Source organism: Pararge aegeria, chromosome 13, assembly GCF_905163445.1.
Source record: "Pararge aegeria chromosome 13, ilParAegt1.1, whole genome shotgun sequence".
Lineage (NCBI taxonomy): Eukaryota > Metazoa > Arthropoda > Insecta > Lepidoptera > Nymphalidae > Pararge > Pararge aegeria.
In genome coordinates, this window is record NC_053192.1 from 9288737 (window position 1) to 9311851 (window position 23115).

Consider the following 23115-nt stretch of genomic DNA (forward strand, 5'->3'; position numbering starts at 1 on the left):
TAAGGCTTAAAGTATTTTTAATTAATTATTAGGGTATTGAAACCTTGGCTTTGAAAAACGACATAATTCAATAACAAGTCCTACTTGGGTATCTTATCAGGCAGCATAGAACAAATTTAATGATAATAATATTACATTATAAATGTGATCACGATTATGATCCATTCAAAATAACTTAACCGTATTGTTATAGTGCCAAGGTTATATTCATATACGAATTGAGAGTATTTTGGTAATCCGGCGGCTGGCCTCAGTTCTATAGTTTTGGTTACCTACTGTAGGTTGTGTTGGATTTGATTGTAAACAAAAATGAGTGGTTTTATTCTTAAACGTCGGTCTTATGCAGTAGCGAGTTATTTCCGATGGATGCGGTATGGTTTATTCATCTTTTATCTTCTAATGCCCGATTTACACCTGTCTGTCTATTAACCTTTAAACGACGACTAATTTACGTAGATTTTACGATTTCGTAGAAACGACGTAAATTCTGATAGGATGCCGTTTTCTAAAAATGAAGCTTACTTTTCAATAGACATTTTGTTCGAGTCCGGATTATTATTTTTTTCCCCTTTTTTCCGATATTTTTTAAGTCGCAAGTAATTAATATTTAGTAGTTCGCTGTAGAGCTGAATTATACACACGATCATAATCAATATATTTAGCGGAACAAAAAAAGGTACATAGTTAAAAAAATATGGTTTTATTTTAAAATTTACTTACTAAACTTCTTTTGTCATTTAAAGTTACATTTGTTTTACTTAAAATAAAATCACATTAAGAACAGATTTTGCGAGTAAAGGCTTTTTGTGGAAATTGGTACATTATGGAACTTTTCATGTAACCGGGAATAGTGAAAATTAATATTAAAATACTTAACAATTAATTTAATTAGAAAAATGGTGATTAATATGGCGTATTTCCTCTACGTGCTCTTATTAAAGTTTCTACCCATCTAGGCATACTGAGAATGGTGCTATCGATGGTCTCCTGGGATAGTCTCCGCCATTCCTCAACTACGGTGATTCGTAGTTCACCCACGTTGGCAGGAGCTGGAATTCTGGACTTAACTTTTCTTTTCAGCAAGTCTAAAACGTGCTCTATTGGGTTCATATCCGGTGATCTCGCCAGCCACTCCATAACAGTGATATTAATATCATTAAGATAAGCTTGAGTTACCCGAGCGGTACGCCCTACCGCTCTGTACTGTCCCTCCGTTGATCACTACCAAGGTCCCAAACAAATGCCCGCCCTAACCATTATTGATCAACCACCATATGCAACTGTAGTTTCAAAATTTGTCTGAATGTATCGTTCTCCTTTGCGTCTGTATATTCGTTGCCTGCCGTCAATTTGATTTAGGGGAATTATGCAGTCATCACTAAACAATACCTTATTTCATTAGTCCGCGTTCGATGTTCCTGAGCAAAAGTTAACCTGTTTTTACAATGATTTACCTCGAGCCTTGGAGCCTTGGCGGGCACAAATGAACCCAAACCAGCTTCTTCGAACCTTCGTATCGTACGCTCACTTACGGTTACACACCGCACTGCTTCTAACTCATGTCGGGCTTGGACGGCCGTCAAAGGGGACACCCCCTTTGACGGCCGTCCAAGCCAGACATACCTACATACCTACGTACACGAAGCCGAGTGTAACGATCATCCCTACTCGAAGTGCGTCTTTTTCTGCCTTGTCCTGTTCTTCTCACATAAGTACCGATCTCCCTGAACCGTTGGATACTGCGATGGCTCGTTGAAACTGGTCGACGAAGATCTCTGGATATCACTCTGTAGGTTTGACCATTTCTTCGCATTTCGAGTGCCCTGGCAATCTCCGTTGGGGCTTAGTCAGGCATAATTCAGTCCTCAAGTCCTCAGTATAAACCAACCAGCAACCTTATATGGTACTAATATCAATCCTTTTTTTGTGTTAAATATGCCGGTATGTAGAATATGGTCTGTTTTTCGGTGTAGTAGAAGGGGTACAAGCGAGTCAATTTGACGCGTTAGGCTTATGACCGGCTCTATTTAGTGAACTGCGTTAATTCTCTATCACCTTGTTCTACAAAAGAGTTTAACTAATTATTGCTTGTGAAGTAAAAGCATATGCAAAAATTTACAAAAAGAAAGACAAAACAGTAGTTAATCAGCCTATCTTTTAAAACATGTATTACTATTGATGATACCATAATCTATGACTCATCTGTATATATATCGCTTAGCTACCAACCTAGTACGTTAATATACCTAACTCTTGTTATGAGTAGAATACTTTGGTCCTTCGAGCTAGTTAACGGCGTGCGATAAAAGTATCCAATTCATACATTACCTACCTACTGTATAGATTTATTTTTCTTCCAGATACTCATCGACAACAAACAAACCTTTCGAATCAATTCCTGGTCTGTCGTCTCTGCCAGTCATAGGCCCCATTCATCATTTTCTACCTGGGATTGGTACAGTCACTCTACTTAAACTTACTTACTTTTTCTGAAGCACATTCAATTAATCAATAGTAATATTCCAGGGTCGGTGGGACCCAGTGCGAATTTTTTCGAGTTATCGAAAATTTTATTTGAGAAGTACGGATCGGTAGTTAAACTGGACGGTATTTTTGCAAGAGCATGCCTGGTTATTTTATATGAACCAGAACACTTTGATCAGGTATGATGATTTAAATATTAAAAGGGATTTTTTTAAGTAGGTATATCTTAATATATATAAATCTCCTGTCACGATGTTTGTCCGCGATGGACTCCTAAACTACTGAACCGATTTTAAATTAAATTGGCACACCGTGAGCAGTCTGGTCCAACTTAAGAGATAGGATAGCTTAGATCTTTAAGTAAAGTCACAATTTTATTTTTTTGCAAATTATTTGTCTTTAATTAATTGACAGTCACATGTTATATGTATATACAACTATACTCATTTAAGGCTTAGCGATACTGAATACTTTAAAAACAAAATCAAACGCAGACGAAGTCGCGGGCAACAGCTAGTAGTTTATAAGTTCCTATTCGTAATTTTTATTTTATTTTATGCTAAGGTTTATAGGTCCGAAGACTTAGAAGCACCGTCGCGGCCAGGTTTTGAAACTCTGGTTTATTACAGAACCGAATTAAGAAAGTCAACATATGACGGTGTTTACGGACTCACTACTGCGTAAGTCATTCAATTAAAAAAATAATTAATCAAATAGCTATATATTTTTAACTAGGCACTTAAAAATATATCGCTAAATAATTAAATTGGGTGTGCTTGTAGGCAAGGTATGCAATGGCGTGATTTCCGGACTAAAGTCAATCCAGCGCTCTTGAAACCAAAGTTGATAAAACTTTATACACCATCGTTAGAGGAAATTGCTGAGGATATGGTTGCAAGGTAATGGAAAACATTAATTGTTACTGATGATAACTAATTACGTGTAACGTTCTAATTGATTATTAGAAAATTGTTGCTTTATCTCTCAAGATTAGATGAACACATGGCGCCGATTAAATGGTACATACACTTCTAAACTAAATTGACATGTCTTAAAACAGTGCTATGAATTCCAGAGCATAGGTACAATGCAAAAGAACAGCATTTTTTTAGACCTGTAAAGGGATTTGAATATTTTAGCTTACCTATTCGTCCACTATTTTGGTTTTTATAATCAAATATGAATGAATAGCTGGAAAAAAATACAGAAACAAGAAGTGTTTAAGAGGCAATGTCATAGTGCCAGGTTACCGAAATATAAGCTATCAATGTTAAAGGTACAGTGCTCGGAAACCGGAAAAATGTTGAAACCGGTTGCGGGTAACCCCGGTATTGGATTAATTTTGGATAAGGTTTCGGTTTCGTTTTAACTAACCCGTTAACCGGTTCTTATCAGATTTCTTTCAATCGATTGGAATTTAAAACTTATAGCTAAAATTATGCGATTAATTAGTTTTTTAAGAATATTGAATTTAAATGTGTGACAATAGGTAAGCCCGGCTAAATACCTACAAAATATTTAAACCGCTTGGTTTAGTTTAGATATTATGCACATAATCAAGAACATACAGAAACAGCGTACACGACTAATATTTAAGCCAGACAGCCGGTTGCCGCAGTGGGCAGTGACCCTGCTTTCCTAGATAACGATGTGTGTATTGTCGTAGAGTATTTATATATACTTTAAAAATCACAAACCACTCCACTTTAGTACGGTTCCTAAACAGGCATAACTGCCTGTTTAGGAACAGTACTAAGGGATTGACTAATGTCAATTCATACCATTTATCGTTTATTTCCCATTGGCAAGGGATGACAAGGTTGCTTGGAAGCATCCGGCTCCGCTTTCGTCTCTCACAAGATAGAAAAATGAATGTTAAAATGTAAAATGTAAATTTTTTATGTTGGAAAAGAGCAACTGCTGATTTTCTTGCCGGCTTCCTCTCGGTAGAATCTGCCTTCCGAACCGGTGGTAGAGTCACTACACACAGACAGACTTGACGTTTCAAAAGTGCTTATTCATTTATTTCAAGTAGTGGCCTAATTAAAATAAATGAATTTTGAATTGGGAAATTTATTTCCAAATGGGAAAATGAGAAAAAGTTTTTTTTTTAATCTATTTTTTTAAGGGACTTTTATAGGTTACCTGTATGTCAGCCCCATCGTTACACACAATATGAATCCTAAATAAACATAAATCTTAAACTACAACAATTTGAGAGAATCACCAACGAATCTATAAAGTTTCATTGCCGAAGTGCTCAACGGTTCGCTAATAATAGAATTAAAAATGCCAATGTTCATAAAATTAATATTCAGTTCGTAGGTTAGTGTTTCTCTCAAGCTGTGATTCCGAACACACGCCATTAGTAGGTGTAAAACATCATCTACCTCACCACATAAATCACAATTGGGAGAATCAACTTTCCTCATTAGAGAAAAAGTTTATGACTAGCAACATTCGCGGGTTTGAAATGAGACGTGCGCGGGGCGTTTTCACTGTTTTTGGACACAATGCATTTCAATTACGAATTACGGCCGAGTGAGGGTTTTGTACGATCTTAATTTTGTGATATTAAAATTTGCCTAAATAAATTAAAATGTTGTTGGTCTGAAGTTCTGAACATTTTGATGCCATATTATTATATTTTGAACTGCAGGTTGTTCAGGCTAAAAGATGACGTCGCCCTGCAGAGTAACTTGGATTTGGAAATTACGAAGTGGTCATTAGAATCCATAGCTGTCATAGCTTTAGGAACCAGACTTGGCTGCTTAGAAGACAACCTTACAGAAGACCATCCGGCGCGAGTTCTAATAAAATGTGCTAAAGACACAACAGATCTTGCTTTGAAGTTAGAGTTCTTTCCGAGCTTATGGAAATTTTATGCTACGTCAAATTTTAAGAAAATGATGAAAACTCTCGATTTACAATGGGAGTAAGTATTTTCTAGGTATATACATACTTATATATTTTTTTGGGTAAATTTTAAATATGTTATAATAATTTGCTTACAGAACGAGTGTTAAATTCATCGAAGATGCAAAAAGAATAATAAAGGATAGAGCTCATGAGCTTCCTGAAGAAGATAAAAGTGTTATTGAAAAACTCATAGCTATTGACGATAAAGTTGCTACAGTAATGGCAAATGAGATGCTCTTTGCAGGAATTGATACGGTAAACTATATATAAAATTTTATTAGATGTTGACGGACGCGTCTAACTATTAGCCGTAAGTCGCGTGCGCTTTAGCGTTCGGACGTTCAAGAGAAATCTGGCTATGATGCGGGATGAAAAATTTGTGCTATATTAAGCAAGATCCTTTTAATGGATAACCCGTGCATCGTAGAAGTTATGTTTTTTATTCCCACGGGAACAGTTGCCTTGTGATTTTCCGGGATAAAAAGTTTCCTATAACATTTTCGATTGAAGAAGTGGCGATAGTCTACCACGCGGCCAGCGTGGTAGACCACGACCAAAACCCTTCTTATTGAAGGACGAGACTCGTGCCTCGTGCCACTTATGAAGTGGGCCGGTAATAGGTCGATATGATTATTATCGTTATCAACCCGTTACCGGCCCATTACAGGGCACGGGTAATACTACTACGTACGTTAGAACACTTCGATATCTTGCTTTGTGAAAATCAAAACCAAATCTTTCCTTTATACCTACAGGGTTTTATAAAAATACAAGGGCCTGTTAATGTTTACATTAAAACTAACACTTCTGTTCATTGCCTTTTTCAACTCGATAGTTTGTGAAATATTCAATATTTTACATAGATACTCTACTTGTCACTACTCTGTAATGTAACATCGTCAACGGCATAGACAACAAAATAAAGTCTATCGTGAGCCTACTGTGCTGACAACATGATTTTTTATATGGTTTCATCCAGATCCGTTTAGCCGTTCTGGTATGATTTAGTAACAACCATCCGTTTAAACTTTTTTATTTATCCAACTTAATATCCTATCCAGCTCAAGTTAAATATGCGAAAATTTGTATGGATGGATAACCGTTTGTTACTCTTCCACGCAAAAACTACTGCGTCAGAATAACACATAGGGACATAGGCTTTAATATATATATAAATACAAAAATTGTTTTAAATTGGCAATAAATTTAAAGGCGAAAAAAAATTTGCGGCGTGCTCGCGTCTTCTTCTTAAGCTTAAGAGAAAAGCTCTCGTCGGTATAGCCTCTTCCAACTTTTCTATCTATGGCCCTCTCTTTTACCTCTTTATAAGTAAATTTCTTTTTTGTGAGAAAATCTTACCAATACCACCGCACCACGGGGAGGCACAGAGGTTTTGTCGAATTCTTATTGGCTAAAACCCCACGGTGTTACAACAAGTCGCCTGGTGGCAGGGCCCCGGGAACGCTTTCGGACTCGAACGGCGACCTCTTTATTAGTGCCTACCCCAACCTTTCGTTTTATTTGTCCCACAAAAGCCAGTCCTCTCTTTATCACAAATATAATTAAGGAAAAAGTAGATGGTAATCGGTAGAAATAAAATGGTATGCTGGGATTATTGCTCTTGAACAGTTAAAAAGTCCGCGATAGCGTCAAAATGGCTTCCACATAAAATATATAAAAAAAAAATTCATTTATTTCAAGTAGGCCTACTTTATAAGCACTTTTCAAACGTCAAGTATGTATGTTTGTAGTGACTCTACCACCTAAAATGTGGTTATATGTGGAAGCCATTTTGGCCTATATGAGCACTCAATACCTACATTAAAATTAGATAGGTACTCTATTTACAATCCACATGTAATAGTATTAAATCAATTCTTATCAAACATAAATACCTTTATCGCTTCTGAGTACACAAACGTTATCTTTTACACCAATTTCCTTTATCACTAAACCAATGGCTATAGAAAAAAAACGTTTCACCAACTCTTAGGTGATAGCTATTGGTCAAGGACAGATGTTTGCCTAGGAATATCCTTAGATAAGGCGTTACTCTTATTTGGGCATTGCCTTGTTCATCGTTAATGGAAACGAGCAATACCTTGCTCGTTTCCATTAACTTAGGAAAAATTAGGACATAACATTTGCAAAGTTACCAAAGATGATCTTTCGCTAAAACGGGCCCCGGTTAACATAGAGTGCGACGGTAGCAGGTCAGGGTACGTCGCGGCAAACGCACTCCGCAATCAAAATAAATTAGAAATACGACGCAAAATCTAAATAATATCCTTATAAATATTATGAATGCGGAAGTGTTTGTTTATTTGTTTGTTCTTTCTTTACGCCCTAACTAAGCTACAAATCAACTAGAGTTGGCACCGATTTAGGTTCCCTCGCGTTTTGCAAAAACCGTTAATAAACGTAGCAACAGCTAGTTACAATTCTTCCGTACGTGTGTTTGTCACCCCATATTATATTATATGTATACGATGCACTCCATATGATAAAATTTTGTGTTTATATTACTATGTTCTTTATTAATAAACCAACGAAAACACTATTTTTGTACGGAAATAATAATTACAAACTAAATGTTCACTTATGGGCATGGTACTCTAAATGCTGGCGCTATTGACCCTTTGAATAGCTAGACTTAGCCGTTGGGCTAAATAAGCGCCAGCTCTTGGGTCATCAGACGTTTATATTTAAATAAATAAATATACTTCGACAACGCACACATCGCCATCTAGCCCCAAAGTAAGCGTAGCTTGTGTTATGGGTACTAAGATGAGTGATGAATATTTTTATGAATAATATATATAAATACTTATAATATACAATGGGTTCCTGAATTATATGAGGACACATTGCACCCGGCAGGTGGCGCCTCTTTAATGGGTACGTCTTCTACGCCTGCAGGTTCTACTTGTACTTTAGTATATATTAGTAAATATGGTTTAGAACTAACAAGTTAAGACACACCTTTAAAATTAGTAGCCATCTTTATGTAATACATATATGACTTTTGGTCTGGTGGTTCGGCTGTGTGTAGTTAACTATTCTACCGACGAATTTGTGACGAATACCGCCAAGTGAGTCGCGTAGAAAACGGATAAGGTATAACTTCCACTAACAGGTCTAAGTCTAAAAACTTTTGTTTATAGGTCGCTTTTACAACAATTGCCCTTTTATACAACTTGGCGATACATCCCGAAATTCAAGACAAATTACGAGAAGATATACGCTCAGCGGACAAAAGTAATCGATATCTAAAAGCCTGTCTCAAAGAATCACTGAGGCTTTTCCCGGTAATACCGGCGAATTTGCGGAGAACTACTAAGGATCATTTTGTTGCTGGATATCATATACCCAAAGGAGTAAGTATTTACGCAAATACAGAATTATTAACGTAGCAGTAATTTGGGCTACAATTTGGCGGCCTTATGGTCGCCACGAAGAGACCGATATCGCGTATTAAACGAATTCTAGATGCAGGTGGTACCATAAATAATATTATATACACGGCACAGTATTAAGAACATACAAAAACTGTGTACACGACTAATATTAAAGCATCTAAAACCACTCCACTTTAGAATGGTTTCTCAAATAAACGGTTAGTCACCATTTAGCAGATGACAGTAATTATTTTCACTATAATATTCTAAGCGTTCACCATAAAATTTAAAAATGGGAAAAAGTCTGTGAGCTTCAACATTTTGCGGGTGTAAAGTGAGACGTGCGCGGGTCGTTTCTACTGTTTTTGGACACAATGCATTGCATACAATAATGGCTGGATGAGGATTCTGTATTTTCTTAATTCAATGATACACGGTATAACTACTTATAATTTAATACACAATTAATCTGGTAAAACTATTTTAAAATTTTGTTTGTCACATTTCAGTCACATTATCACAAAAAAAAAATCTTGGTTAGTATTTATCTTTGTCTTGAAGCTATTTAGCTATATTTTCATATGTAAATTATATTTACAACATCTCTTATCAAGACTATTCATTCCTGTTGGTCTAGTGGTTAGTATGTTCAACTACGGATCACGAGGTCCTGTGTTCGAATCCTGGGTCGGGCCAAATTATATAAGGTGCTGTCAGTGGCGTGCATAGAGGGTATGCACAGGGTATGCAGATGATATAAAATGAAGAAATTCTCCAGTAAGAGTTATAAAAAACTTAAGGATAGGCATTGTAAGAGTTATAAAAAGCGAACCCTTAAGTATTTATAACTAGTTCTGGTGATTTTTTTCATTTTATATCATCTGCATACCATGTGCATACCCTCTATGCACGCTACTGGGTGCTATGTATTATCTATTAAAGAATCTCCGGCACAAGCGCGGAGTTAGGAAGTTGACGGTGAAAGCCCCCGTGCCTCGGAGAGCACGTAAAGCCGTCGGTACCGGTTATTATAACTTAATTGTGGTAATATTCGTTAAACCGGCATTGGAGCAGCGAGGTGGGTCTATGCTCTAAAACCGTTTCACCTACGAGAGAAGAAGCCTTTTCTCGGCAGTGGGAAGTTAATAGGCTGCGGATGATGAAGCTTCCGTTACAGAAAGGTATTTATTTTTTGCCATTTTTCTTTATTGTTATTATTACAGGTTGACGTTGTAGCACCACATGAGTTTTTATCAAGAATGGACAAAAACTATCCTCGGGCGACGGAGTTTATTCCAGAGAGATGGGTGGTGGAAAAATCGGATCCTCTATACTATGGTAACTGCCATCCCATGGTCACGTTGCCTTTTGGGTTCGGCGTAAGGTCCTGCATTGGAAGAAGAATTGCAGAGCTGGAGATTGAAGTTTTTATGAAGAGATTCATACGTGATGTTAAAGTTACTTGGGAGGGACCTCCTATCCAAGTCACTTCAAAAGTTATAAATAATTTTAAGAAACCTTATTATTTTAAGTTTGAAACTGCACTCTAATGTAAAGAATTGCTTTTAACACCAAACCGTTAAATCCGTAATAATATTTACCAAACGAAGATTGTTAAATAGTTATTGCATTAACAATCATACTATATACTGCTAACTATAAATAATTGATAAATATTAATAATGATTGTTTATTGGAATCAGTTAAGGGTAAAGTACATGCGTTTATGATGAGGATTTAAAATTTGATAATTTAACAACTTTAAATCCTAATCTGATGCAAGATACTGTTTTTTCAGGTATTATATAAGTTTTAGTTTTTATTTATTACACATTTACTTTGTTATAATAAAATTTGTTACAAATATTTCTGGTTGATAATTCAATTTCCCAATATTGCTGCTAAAAAAATATAAAATAACTAGCGGACCCCAGCGCCATCTGTCGGGCTAATTTGGGAATCTAAACCATCCAGGGTGCCACCCAAATGTATACCAAAAAATTCATTCAAATCGGTCCAGCCGTCTAGGAGGAGTTCAGTGACATACACGCGCACACAAGAAATATATATATGAAGACATTATGCTTATTGAAAATACCTAAAGTTATAAAGGTTTACGATATTTCGCTTGTATCCATACTCTATACATTGTCAGCATTCTGCCTCTATTCACTTGAAGTCGTCTGTCTATTAAGTTTTGCTCTTCAATGAATCCAGCATTTTTGAATAGCTTACGAATTTCATCTTGCGTAAAAAAATAGACCATCGTGTTATCTCCACGTGCGTAAAAGCTATCCGATATGCAGCGACCCTTCTTGAATCTTAATTGGGCTAAGTCATATTTACCATAGTCTCTAAATACCACCAAACCTCCTGGTTTCAAATATTTATATATGTGGTTTATGACGATCGGCATCCTGAAAAGACGCAATATTGATTAGAAATTAATTTTTATATGCTATTTATGATGCATCAAAACAAAAATTAAATTAATAAAATGTATAATACTAGCTGTTGCCCGCGACTTCGTCCGCGTTAATTTCGGTGTTTAACAATGTATACTTTAATCCAGAGCTCGGAACCGGTTTCAATTTACCTACACCACAGAAATTTATAATTGTGACATAAAAATATAAAATGTTGCGTAATAACCATTTTTTTTAACGATTTAATGATTTAACGAACCGATATTCTATGGGTAACCGTTCTAATTGAGCGAACGATTTCATTACGTTTATTAAACCTAAATGTTGCGGCGCGTCGGCGTTTTATGCCGAACCAACGCCAAGGGAACGTGTCCCACTGGGTGACGAGGCGCGAAATAAGGCAGGTATAAGAACCCTGCCTTATGTTCTGAGACAGAGTTGGAGCTCTGTCTCGTGCGCTGGTCGGCGCCCGTCTGCTGCGCACTCCGGTCGTGAGTTCCACCGTGTTCAGGTAGTCGTAGCCCGTGGTGGGGGTAGCGACACCGTTCTTGAGGTTTTTTCGCAATAAAAGACGAGATGTTTCCTGATTCAATGCTTCGGGACGACTGATTGGCGGTCGGTCAGAGAGGCCTATTTATATCCGAATCCCGGTCGAGAACTCGTCGTGAGTTATCGAGCGTCAATGTGTCCAACCGCCAATAAAACCCTTCGGGGTCTCTTTATTTAATAATAATTCTTACTACTAAACAATCTAATCTTATTACTAAATAATTGTCTAGTTAACATCTAAATAAAATCTATTCTACCTAAATATCTTAAATGTTAACTGCTTATAATAATTATTAAACTACTTTTACTACATATATTAATTATTCTAAACTAAAGTAAAAGCTAGTCGCCGACACTAAATTAACCGGTTTATGCAAGATGCGAGTCTCTTTGACGAATTGCTAGCTTAGTTCGTAGCGTGTGCGAGTCCTACTTTGCTTCAAAGATTTTAGGAGTAAAAATTACTCGTAGACCGTAGTGTCGTCATATTATGGGTATAACTTACCTAACCTAGCCCATGACATGACAACACTAATTAAAAAAAAAAAAAAACCAATATAAACGTCCTGCCGCTTCATATCACTCATATTCTTAGCAGTGCGCGCAGCAAAACACAAAAAGAACCGAAATTAAAGTTGGTAAAACAGGTAAATTTCAATTGATTGGGTGAAAATAAATTTACTATGAGTTATTGGTACTAAAATGGTCCATGTAGCTAAGACTTTTATTTTGCAACTTCATTATTTTTGTGCTTAACTATGTCTACCCATTAACTTATCTCACAGAAATACAACAAGAAAATGGTAGACATGACATACTGATGAGGTCAAAGTTATATGCATCTGTTGATAACAAAATAATATGCACTAAGGATATGAAAAAAAATCATTTCTTTAAAACTTACTTTGCTGGGTCTATAGCTGACAAAACAAAAATAAGCACAATTATATCCAAAGTATTTTCTTCAAATGGCACCGCCCATTCATTACATGTTGCATCAAGTACAAATACTTCACATCTCTTGGTGTCATATAACTCATTTTGTTTCATAATCTCTATTGCTTTTGATGAAAAATCACAGCCATATATAAATAAGTCAGGATCTTGACTGTATTGTAGTATTGGAAAAATTGTGTTGCCTACGCCACAACCAATTTCGAATATAGAACGTTTTGTTCTACTGTAGTTTGTATTTATATTACTTGTACTATTCCCTTTATCTGTGCTTACAATTCCTTCTTCATCAATTTCATTATATTGTCGGTTACTAGGCTCACTTTTTGGAAATACTCTTACTGGTGCAGAGCTATTATCAGGGGCAAGTTCAGGGAATTCGGTAAAAAGCCAGTGACGATCTTTGAAAAATCTGTAAATTTAAATGAATTAAAATAAATTTTATCACAGTACTTCTAATAAAATACTTTAGTTTTTATCTTTCTTTATTTCTTGTCTTCAGAAAACTTTTGCCGGAAAGGTGGGTAAGATAAAAGAGTTTGACTGGTGTCAGCCAAATCTGCCTTGACCATAATTATACATATCTTTATAAATTATGCTTAAAATCTCTTTACTAAACTTAGGACGGAAATTGAATTATTTACTGAGGGTGAAGGGTGTTTGTTTGTATGTCAGATTTAAATCTACAAATCAGATTAGCAAAACCTTTCTTTGCATTTCAACATATTAACAATCAATGATCATGCTACAGCCCTTAGAAGCTACAGGAGATGCAAAGCAGCCGGTTGTGGGATACTACAACAATACACACATCACCACCTAGCCCCAAAGGAAGTGTAGTAGGTATGGGTTGTAGCTTATAGGTCCTAAGACGACTGGTGAATATTTTTATGAATAAATACTTAGATTATACAAACAAAGACGCTGAAAATCATTCATGTTTATAACCCACATTTTCCAGTCGTAGGAATCAAACCCACAGCCTTAACTCAGAAAGCAGGGTCTCTACCCACTGGGCGGCCTTCAACACAAATAACTTTGTATTGGACAATTTTACTTATCAGAAGTTGTATGCAGATTCAATTTCGGGGAAAAACTAGTTTAAAATAAGGTATGTACCTGTTTTGATGAATATTGTAAAATGTATCCCAGTGTTTATCAGCATTTTCCCCTAAATCTTTTAAATAATCCTCTGAGAATGTAACTACAGAATTCTGTTGCACTTTATCTGCTGCCACCTTCTCTTGTTCAGCATCCCATTCAACATTATCCCTGTAAAGAAAAAAAATTCATGGCACTATTTTATTCATTATTCTCAGTCAATTCCCACAGTCCTCAGGTGGCAGTACACTAATCAATTACAGGTTGGTGGCCTAGCTTTAGTTTTAAGTTAACAAATGCAGTTATCACCATCGCTAACGTTAGTGTACCATGGTTAATGTATGAACGCTTCATAAGTGACTGTAGTACATGAATAAGTCATTTTTGGATTTTAATTTAAATGTTTAAGTATTATCATCACAATTTAATGTTAGTGTAAATAACCGGGAACAATATATTAATAAATGGAGAGTAAACAATGCAAACTCAGGGCTGGTACTGAGAATTTCTAAAAAAAACAAATATCTAAACATTTTTGCCCAACCTGAGAATTGAACCTGGAACCTAGTAATGTATCAGTTATACTGTATTTACACGATATAAAAGTCACCTGAAAGGACCAAAATAAATAATTTTCGTGAGCTAACCAAGCATTAAATTGATATAGAAGTTTCCTGTCAGTTAAAAAACGGTTCCCGCCAGGGGGTTTCTTTCTATATCTCGTAGCTTCCAATTCCACTTTTACATTTCTATCATTACGTTTTACAGTTTTACAATATCGAGTAACAATGTTGAACACAGTACCAAGCGTTATGTTTGAAGACTTCGTCCACATTTTCCAATAATCTATTTCCAAATTGTGGCCTTTTGTCTGTGCCTTCCATTTAAATATTATTAAATAATTTAATCGAAATGTGAGCTATTTTGAAGTATTTTATTTATTTCATACAAAAATAAACTCTCGAATTTAACCTCAATTCAATTCTTGTTTATGGCTTTTGCAATTTAACCTTATTCACTGGCACTTGACAACATTTGACAGTGAAAAATGATAACTGGCAGCTGAGAGATAGTGACACTGACAAGTGACAATTGAATTTTTCTTTAAAAACTTAGGTATGGGGTTCAATAAAGTTTAAACCTTGAAGCATCACAAACCTTTACTTCGATGAGGATACCTAAAATAGGTTAACTTCACAAATATCTCGTATATCTGTTTATTTACATAATATTATGAAAGTTTGTCCTTGTGAATACTTTCAACATGAGTCGACAGATGGCGTTACGTTTTTGAAGTAGCTATAATTTTTTGCTTACAATAGGAGGTTTTCCAGGCAAATGATTGCTTATATGATATTCCCAGTGGTTTAGCGAATAACAGGAACTGGTTATTAATAATTATTCGTAGGGAAAGCGTACCGACATAATGTTTCAAAAACGGTCTTAAAAGAAATTATCTAATAAAAATAGGTACGATAACTTTTATTCACTTGCCGATGAAATATTAAATAATATAAATAAATCTGAAGAACACATAGTTTCTCTACAAAAAAACATGTGCCCATAAAGGGAATTCAATGATGCTAAGCCCTACAGATCCAAAAGAAATTAAAGGTATTCTAGGCAACCTAAAAATACACTGTGCCCCTGGTGATGATGGTGTATCCTCTGGACTTTTGAGAAAGTTTCATGACATCTTATGCTTCCCTATTGACCATCTTTGTAATCTTAGTTTAACATCAGGTACCTTTCCATCAATATTCAAGCAAGCTATTATTATCCCAATTTACAAGAGTGGTGATAAAATGACTGTATCCAACTATAGGCCCATTTCGCTTTTAAAAGTACTAAGTAAGGTATTAGAAAAGGTAGTTAATAACAGACTGTTGAGCTATCTGGAAAACCATAACCTGATATCAAACAATCAATACGGTTTCCGGACGAAAAAGTCCACCGAGGATGCTGTAATATGTTTATCAAATATTGCAACCAAGCACATGGACCAGAGACTCAAATGCCTAGCAGTATTTCTAGACCTCAAAAAAGCGTTTGATACTGTTTCAATACCTCTACTTCTACGGAAAATGGAGTGCCTTGGCATACGGGGAACGCCACTGGCATGGTTTAAGGACTACCTTAAAGGAAGAAGCCAAACAGTCAAAGTTTTGGACTACACTAGCAACACCCAGAAAGTAACACACGGTATACCTCAAGGGAGCACGCTAGGCCCTACACTTTTTTTAATATATGCCAATGAAATGTGTGATTTAGAATTGGATAACGCCCAAATAATTGCATTTGCCGATGACACTGCCATAATATTTCATGGAAGAACATGGGAAGAGACCCGCAAGACAGCTGAAAAAGGACTAGCGAAGATTAGAAAAACACTGGAAAACAATTTACTTACTATAAATGCCCAAAAAACTAAATACATTTGCTTTAGCATCACGCCAGCTACCCAACCGCCTACTAATTTCACACTCAAATTGCACTCTCTTCAGTGTACCACATTGGAATTCCCACCAAATGACTGCTCCTGTGCAATTCTCGATAAAGAGTCTTCCATGAGGTATCTAGGAGTAATAATCGATGAAAATCTAAACTGGCACCCCCACATTACAGCCCTTTCTAATAGAGTCAGAAGACTTATTCCAGTATTTAGAAACCTCCGTGATATTGTCGATAATAAATTGATTACACTGGTTTATAAAGCGCTGTGCCAATCTCTTCTGATCTATTGCATATCAGCTTGGGGAGGAGCCGCTACCACGCATATGACTGAGGTGGAAAGAGCTCAAAGAGCTATTATAAAGGTCATGCTTACTAAGCCCCGCAGATTTCCTACAACTGAACTTTATACAATTTCCAAACTTCTTACAGTACGGCAACTGTATATCCTACGTAGTATTACACGGTACCACCGGACCTATCGAATCCAATCTATTAAAATTTCTCCCCGTCGTCGACCTACAATACATATTCCTCGAACAAACAGTGCATTTGCACAGCGTCAGTTTTTGTACTTAGGGCCATTTTTATATAAAAACATTAATGAAAAACTAAAAATAACACATTTAAATAATTACAATGTTACAAATAAACTGAAGAATATGCTGAGTCATCTAAATTATCAAGATACCGAAAATATAATTCGTTCGTTAAGGAAAATTAACTAAATATGTATAATATTTTATTGAATATTAATTTGAATAAATAATAAATAATCACCCACACGCATGCACGCACACACACACAAACTACACACACACACACACACACACGCATGCTCGCACACACACATAAACACACACACTTATGTACGTATTAAATACGGGCACAGCACATATGGGAAGACACTGACCCCCAAGACACGGGATATCCTAGTTTGGGGGTCCAGGGTAATTTTAGAAAAAACATTGTACTTCTAAGCAAATAAAAACTTTTTATTATTATATTATTATTATTCAATCAATTTCAGAAAACATTATTTGAGATCCTGTTTCTAATTCGTCGATGTTATTGCGCCATCAACGACGTTTGATGCTGACATTCTCTGATCAAAGCCAACATCATAAAAACGATTTTTCGGGTCATTACCGACTTCCCGCAAACGAAATAGCTGTGCTGGTAATTTTATATCCTTACCTAAATAATGCAACGACAGCATGATTGAAACGTAAAATAAAATACTGATCCAGCTGCCCGACTTGTGAACAATAAATAGGAATTCAGTTTATTTTTGTCAGTGACCGCTTTCTATCTAAAGGAATTTTAAAATACACTAGACTGGGAAAGGTTAAAATGGATTTTATAGACCGGTACTTCCGGCCTGTATCTTTATGTTGTATTAATATACTTAACGGAATAAACACCTCGCTGTTGGGTTTTACTATAACAGTAAGTAAATAGTCATGTCCGAAATCGAATTAGATTCGATATGCTGAAACCTGAGTCAATTTATATACTTACCTATTTATTACTTAGTAACCGCTCCCCGTGATCCCCGCGGTTTAACTAAGGGTCGTAACCTAATGTTAATAATATAGATGGTGCGTCCAAAATCCAAATGACATGTTAAAAAAGACAAATTTTATCTACACTTAAATCTTATCTTTAATCTTCATATTAAAATTTGTCTTTTTTGTAAAGATTATTTTAGGCCTATTAATCATTACTACTACTGACCCGTGAAACTTCGTTAAAATGCCATTTTCTAATAATGAATACAGCCTAGATCGATTTATCGCCCCCGAAACCCCCTGTATACTAAATATCATGAAAATCGTTGGAGCTGATTCCGAGATTCCAATTATATAAAGTATATACAAGAATTGCTCGTTTAAAGATAAAAGATCTAAAACAACTTTTAATTTTTGTTTTAAGATAACAAGATAAGTAAGGTTGCATGAAATCAGAAACTCCAATTTGTAAATTGATTTTGCTTTTTTAATTTAATTTAAAATCTATTGCGCGGGGATAGCCTAGTGGTAGCTTCGGCTACACTTTCGGGGGACCGAGTTCGAATTCTAGAACTACTATATCCTGTATGCCTGAGAGATCTCCATAATGTTTTCAAAGGTGTCCACCAATCCGATTACGGCCTAAACCCTTCTCATTGAGGGAGGAGACCCGTGCTCTGTAGTGGGCCGGTAATTGGTTGATATGGTTATTATTATCTAATGTAATTTTTTTAATTTAGTTTTTGAATATTAGTACCTATATTATAATTTATTCTGTTTTAATTCCAATCTGAAATACACACTGTCACGTTAATTGGAATTTCTAAACTAACGTAAGCGGGAATCCAGACCGTAAGACTTTTTGGTTCGGCTTGTAATGAATCAAATAAACTAAATCAGCGCATCGTTGCGCCGCCAATATCAACAAGAAGAAAAATAAAAAGCGTATTGAAAGTATGAGAGCAGGAGTACTAATATATATAATACAAGCAGGCCATTTCTAAACTAGACACCCTGCTAAGCTCCATTAGAGGACGGCGAGCGGGGGTGGCGTAGGGTGGATCTACAAACAATCCTCGCGGATATTGAACGGCGGCGTTGCGTTCGGAAATGCCGTGCACTGCCGACTGACGGAACGTTCACGTCCTGTTGCTCAGCAATCAACGTGCGAAGATATGTCCTCATTTTCATCTCGTTTGTATTCAGCTATGCCGAAAGGACAATGAAATACCTCTTTTATTTACAAGGGAAGAGTGAGAGCCTTCATTTATAACGTGGAAAGGATAATATATTGTATAAGACTGTGAAACCCTTACGATCGATACAGCAAAGATATTTGTTTTACTTAGGTACCTAAAATAAGTTATTTGCAGTAATAGACTTATATCTACATACAGTCATCTTTTTATCATAAGAATATTTTAAAAACCATAGGTTTATATTTTATTGTACCTAGGTACCTATGCGTTTTAGATACTAGCCTATTACCAGTTTAAAGATAATAAATTTATGTTATTTACTTTTAATATTTCAAATTTGATGAAAATTAGAATTTCGTGAAGTAATTACATAATAATCTACCAATTTACAAGTAAGTTATAACCACCACTTTAGCAAAATATAATTTTCCTTCGTTCACCATTTTTATATTTTACATTTTAATTTCACGCAGCAGAGGGTTATAAAATACTAATATCCTATTTGTGAAAGAGCCATTATTATGGCAAGGGTCTATTCAAATTCCCCTGGCTCTTGCCTTCTTGCCTTGTGCAGGATTCAAAAGCAATTAGCTCTTACATTTATTTTATAAAAAATATAAAATGAAGGTTGCGGTTCTTCGTCAGAACGAATTAAAAATGAAACAGATGCATTTTATATTCTTTGCAGAAAATACTTTGTTCTGATGATTTTGAATAACGAAAAATTACATTTTCAGGTATGATTAAGTAGGTGGGTATTATTTTTGGAATGTTTATTTAATATGCCTACTTTAATACTTAAAGATAGCGGTAGTGAAGCAAAAACTTTTATCATTAAAAAAAAATATACCTATAGGTAACTTTTCAAATTCAAAATTCAAATTCAAATTCAAATTCATTTATTTCAAGTAGGCCTACTTTATAAGCACTTTTGAAACGTCAAGTATGCATGTTTGTGTGACTCTACCACCGGTTCGGAAAGCAGATTCTACCGAGAAGAGCCGGCAAGAAACTCAGTAGTTGCTCTTTTCCAACATCAACATTTACAATCATTTTGCTATCTTGCGGGAGATGAGAGCGAGGCTGGCTGCTTCCATTCTACCTTGTCATTGAGGAATTCATCAAATGTATAGTAACCTCGCTGTACTAGATGCGTTTTTACACATTTTTTAAATGTATGCATTGGTAGCTCAAGAATTTCCTTAGGAATCATGTTGTAAAAGCGTATACTCAACCCAAGAAAGGAGTTCTGCACCTTTCGCAGACGATATGCAGATATCACCAATTTATGACCGTTTCTTAACGTCTACTTATCTTCAGTATTTTTTTTTGTTGATACGTAGGTAAAAAAAATACTGAAGATAAGTTCTATTGCTCTGAGTACGATAACGTAAATCGGCTTAAAAAGCTTTATCGAGGTAGTAGTAATAAAGGTGTTTCTCTAAGGTTCTGCTTTAAATGGACCAGTGCTTTAAGTCTCTCCTAGAAAGAGAGCAGGCCTGTGCTGCAGTGGATTATTAAAAGGATGATGATGATGATGAGATTTCAATAATACATATTCAAAAACAGGACTTTATTACAATCTTCCAACTCCCGTTTCACTTCTATAAGCATCTCTTTTTACTGGTAACCGACAGCTCTAAATTGTAATATTACAGAACATACAGAATAATTAGAGGTTAATCTGTAGATTTCCGAAATAAATGTTACGGTGTAAGCTTCTTATGTGCGACAGTTCTTTTAAATATTTTATTCCACTAAAAGATAATTTGAATGTCATGTAACTGTGTAAAAATTCAACGTATGTAAACTGTTGTAGTGTTGTACAGCTAAACATATATTTTAAATTCCCATTTAATACCAAAATATTTATTGCGCGTCCCATTAAAACGTTTCTGAATGTTGTTTGTAAGCTCAGAAACAGCATCGAGTTGATTTCCAAAGATTAGTGCGTCCCTTGTGCAAATTTAATGGCGTCCAGACATGGTGTTTTGGCCTGGATCCAAAGTTACAGCTTAGTTACACGATACAGCTTCATATTGGGCCGAAACCGCGGGCGTAGCCAGTAATGTGTTCTATGGTGGGCCAAGAAGTGCGGGTTTTAACCCCTGTGTATGTGTGCGCGTGTGTGCGTGTGCGAGCGGGTGTGTGTGTGTGTGTGTCATGTCTGTGTCATTTTCCAAACGGATAAAACCATTTTAATTTTGATTTTCTATGTTTGAAAAATGAATTAAGCTAGGTTTGGTGAAAGTCGGTTCAAGATGGCCGCCACCATATGGTGGATTACATATTTTTTCATTACTAAAACAATATGGCTTTACAAATAAAAGGGCTTAGAATAATGTAAACATTATTGAAAGTTGAATGTTTTTTAAATTTTAAATTTATTGTATTTTTGGGTAAATTCGTGATATCAATGAAACTAGAAAGACAAAATAGTACATCTTTCTTAGCACAGTTTTAAAAACATGTAGAACCCTCATTCAGCAATTATTGCATGCAGTGCATTGTGTCCATAAACAGTGAAAACTCTCCGCGCACGTCTCACTTCACACCCGCGTATGGTGCTATCTGACAAACTTTTCCCGATTTCTACATTTTATGGTTAGCGTTTAGAACATTAGAGATAAAATTATTAATGTTAACTGTTAAATGGAGTGAAGAAACTAACTGCCTAGGCCTGTTCGATAAACACTACTAAAGTGGAGTGGTTTTTATGCTACAATATTTGTAGTGTAGGTATAAGGTTTCTATATGTTCTTAATACTGTGTTTCCGGGGTCATAAATTTGTTTGTGCTTATGTTCTTAAAATCTTTTTTTGTACACAACGATATATTCATATCGATATTTGATCACCACTACGTTCTATTAGTTAAGGAAATAAATAAAGAATAGAAGTAAAAAACAAAATATGGACTGACCTTATGAATTAGTAGCGATCTTAGCTATTTCTTAACAGCTTTTAATTTTTCCTCCCCGACCGCCTATTTGACTATATCTTAAGCAGGATCGAGCTTCAGCTACGTTCTAGATGGTTTACGTCATCAGAATTATAAGAACCAGAATTATCGACATCTGAAGCTTCACATGTCGGTAATTTCTCAAGGGAGTACCTACAAGGGCGGGGCACATAACTCGGAGGACCAAAGAATGTTAGAATCACTAGGTGATGGAGAAGCAACCCCGCACTAGATAACGTTTTGATAGCCCCTTCACAATGTAAGTACATAATTTGACTCGTTACAGTTTTATAAGTGTAGACTTCCTATAAAGCAGTATCATTTGCGGCTGTTTGCTCTACACAATACACTACATATTATACCTAACTAATATATTATGTAGATGCCCTTGTGTAGTATGTATAAATGTTAAAAAAAACTGACTTGCCCCCCCTAAGACAGAAGCTGGGTTTGCCCAAGTCCTTTCTAGTTACTTTTAGCTACGTCCGTGTCAGAAACTTAATACAGAATATTTGAAATATTGTCCGAGATGATATCCCAAATATTACTTCATGGGTTACTCGTTTGTGTTAAGACTGCCAGATCCTTAATGCCAGTGTCTAGTCATCGAATATTGCCATATCATTTGATGAAAAGATTTCCCATATTATTTTTGTATAGCTGTAATTTGATATTTAAGCCACAACAAAACCTATACATCAATAGCCTATAGCATTTATATGGGCTATAGGCCTCCACCAACGGATGGATCTTAATGGCCATAATAAACAAGCAGGTACAATAATAAAAGCGTACCTATTGGATATTGAAATTAGTAATTACTTATCTAAGATTCAAATCGATCTCAGACTACAGAAAAACCCGAGACAACCGCAAAATCGCTGAAACTGCAAGCAACGCAGATGCCACATGTTAAATATTGCCACTAGAAAAAAAGGAAGCTTATAAATTAAAAGTATATTTATAATAATACTTTTAGTATTAAATTATAGTAAATTGTTGTTTTGATTTTGCTCATTGAGCCCTATCGGCCTCGATCCCTGAATATTATATCAGAACTTTGTTAATGCAGATTAAAGAAAATGATATCATTAAAATCTGTTCGCATTTGAAAAATACCTATGGAGTTACTTATGACATTAAAAAATTACGCCGAATTGTT

General features: G+C 35.6%; 2 protein-coding genes across 5 annotated transcripts; one reads left to right on the forward strand and one right to left on the reverse strand.

Annotated features, from left to right (window-relative positions):
* Positions 1-121: 121 nt before the first annotated feature.
* Positions 122-10626, forward strand: LOC120628554 (cytochrome P450 CYP12A2-like). 2 transcript variants are annotated; one of them, XM_039896970.1, is made up of 10 exons: positions 122-371; positions 2361-2455; positions 2527-2663; positions 3049-3164; positions 3267-3383; positions 3474-3503; positions 5144-5419; positions 5499-5658; positions 8568-8780; positions 10025-10626. In XM_039896970.1, exons 1-10 carry the CDS (start codon positions 310-312, stop codon positions 10349-10351), a joined length of 1533 nt encoding a protein of 510 aa, XP_039752904.1. In that variant the 5' UTR covers positions 122-309; the 3' UTR covers positions 10352-10626. The 2 variants fall into 2 exon arrangements, with proteins under 2 accessions (XP_039752904.1, XP_039752905.1); XM_039896971.1 differs by lacking the exon at positions 3474-3503 and having other exon boundaries at positions 134-371.
* LOC120628555 (methyltransferase-like protein) lies at positions 10078-14860 on the reverse strand. 3 transcript variants are annotated; one of them, XM_039896974.1, is made up of 5 exons: positions 14479-14850; positions 13850-14002; positions 12681-13142; positions 10900-11218; positions 10078-10188 (listed from the first exon to the last, which is right to left on the reverse strand). In XM_039896974.1, exons 1-4 carry the CDS (start codon positions 14664-14666, stop codon positions 10906-10908), a joined length of 1116 nt encoding a protein of 371 aa, XP_039752908.1. In that variant the 5' UTR covers positions 14667-14850; the 3' UTR covers positions 10078-10188; positions 10900-10905. The 3 variants fall into 3 exon arrangements, with proteins under 3 accessions (XP_039752908.1, XP_039752906.1, XP_039752909.1); XM_039896972.1 differs by lacking the exon at positions 10078-10188 and having other exon boundaries at positions 10786-11218; XM_039896975.1 differs by lacking the exon at positions 10078-10188 and having other exon boundaries at positions 10787-11218; positions 14636-14860.
* Between the last annotated feature and the right edge of the window lie 8255 nt (positions 14861-23115).

Bases quoted from the DNA above. Each gene is read 5' to 3' on its own strand.
- LOC120628554 (XM_039896970.1), top strand. From the start codon at position 310: ATGAGTGGTTTTATTCTTAAACGTCGGTCTTATGCAGTAGCGAGTTAT. The intron at 3,165-3,266 runs GTAAGTCATTCA...GTGTGCTTGTAG, and splicing joins GTTTACGGACTCACTACTGC to GCAAGGTATGCAATGGCGTG. The intron at 3,384-3,473 runs GTAATGGAAAAC...TTATCTCTCAAG, and splicing joins GCTGAGGATATGGTTGCAAG to ATTAGATGAACACATGGCGC.
- LOC120628555 (XM_039896974.1), bottom strand. From the start codon at position 14,666: ATGTGGACGAAGTCTTCAAACATAACGCTTGGTACTGTGTTCAACATT. The intron at 14,003-14,478 runs GTTAGCTCACGA...TTTTCTTTACAG, and splicing joins CTATATCAATTTAATGCTTG to GGATAATGTTGAATGGGATG. The intron at 13,143-13,849 runs GTACATACCTTA...TTAAATTTACAG, and splicing joins TACAATATTCATCAAAACAG to ATTTTTCAAAGATCGTCACT.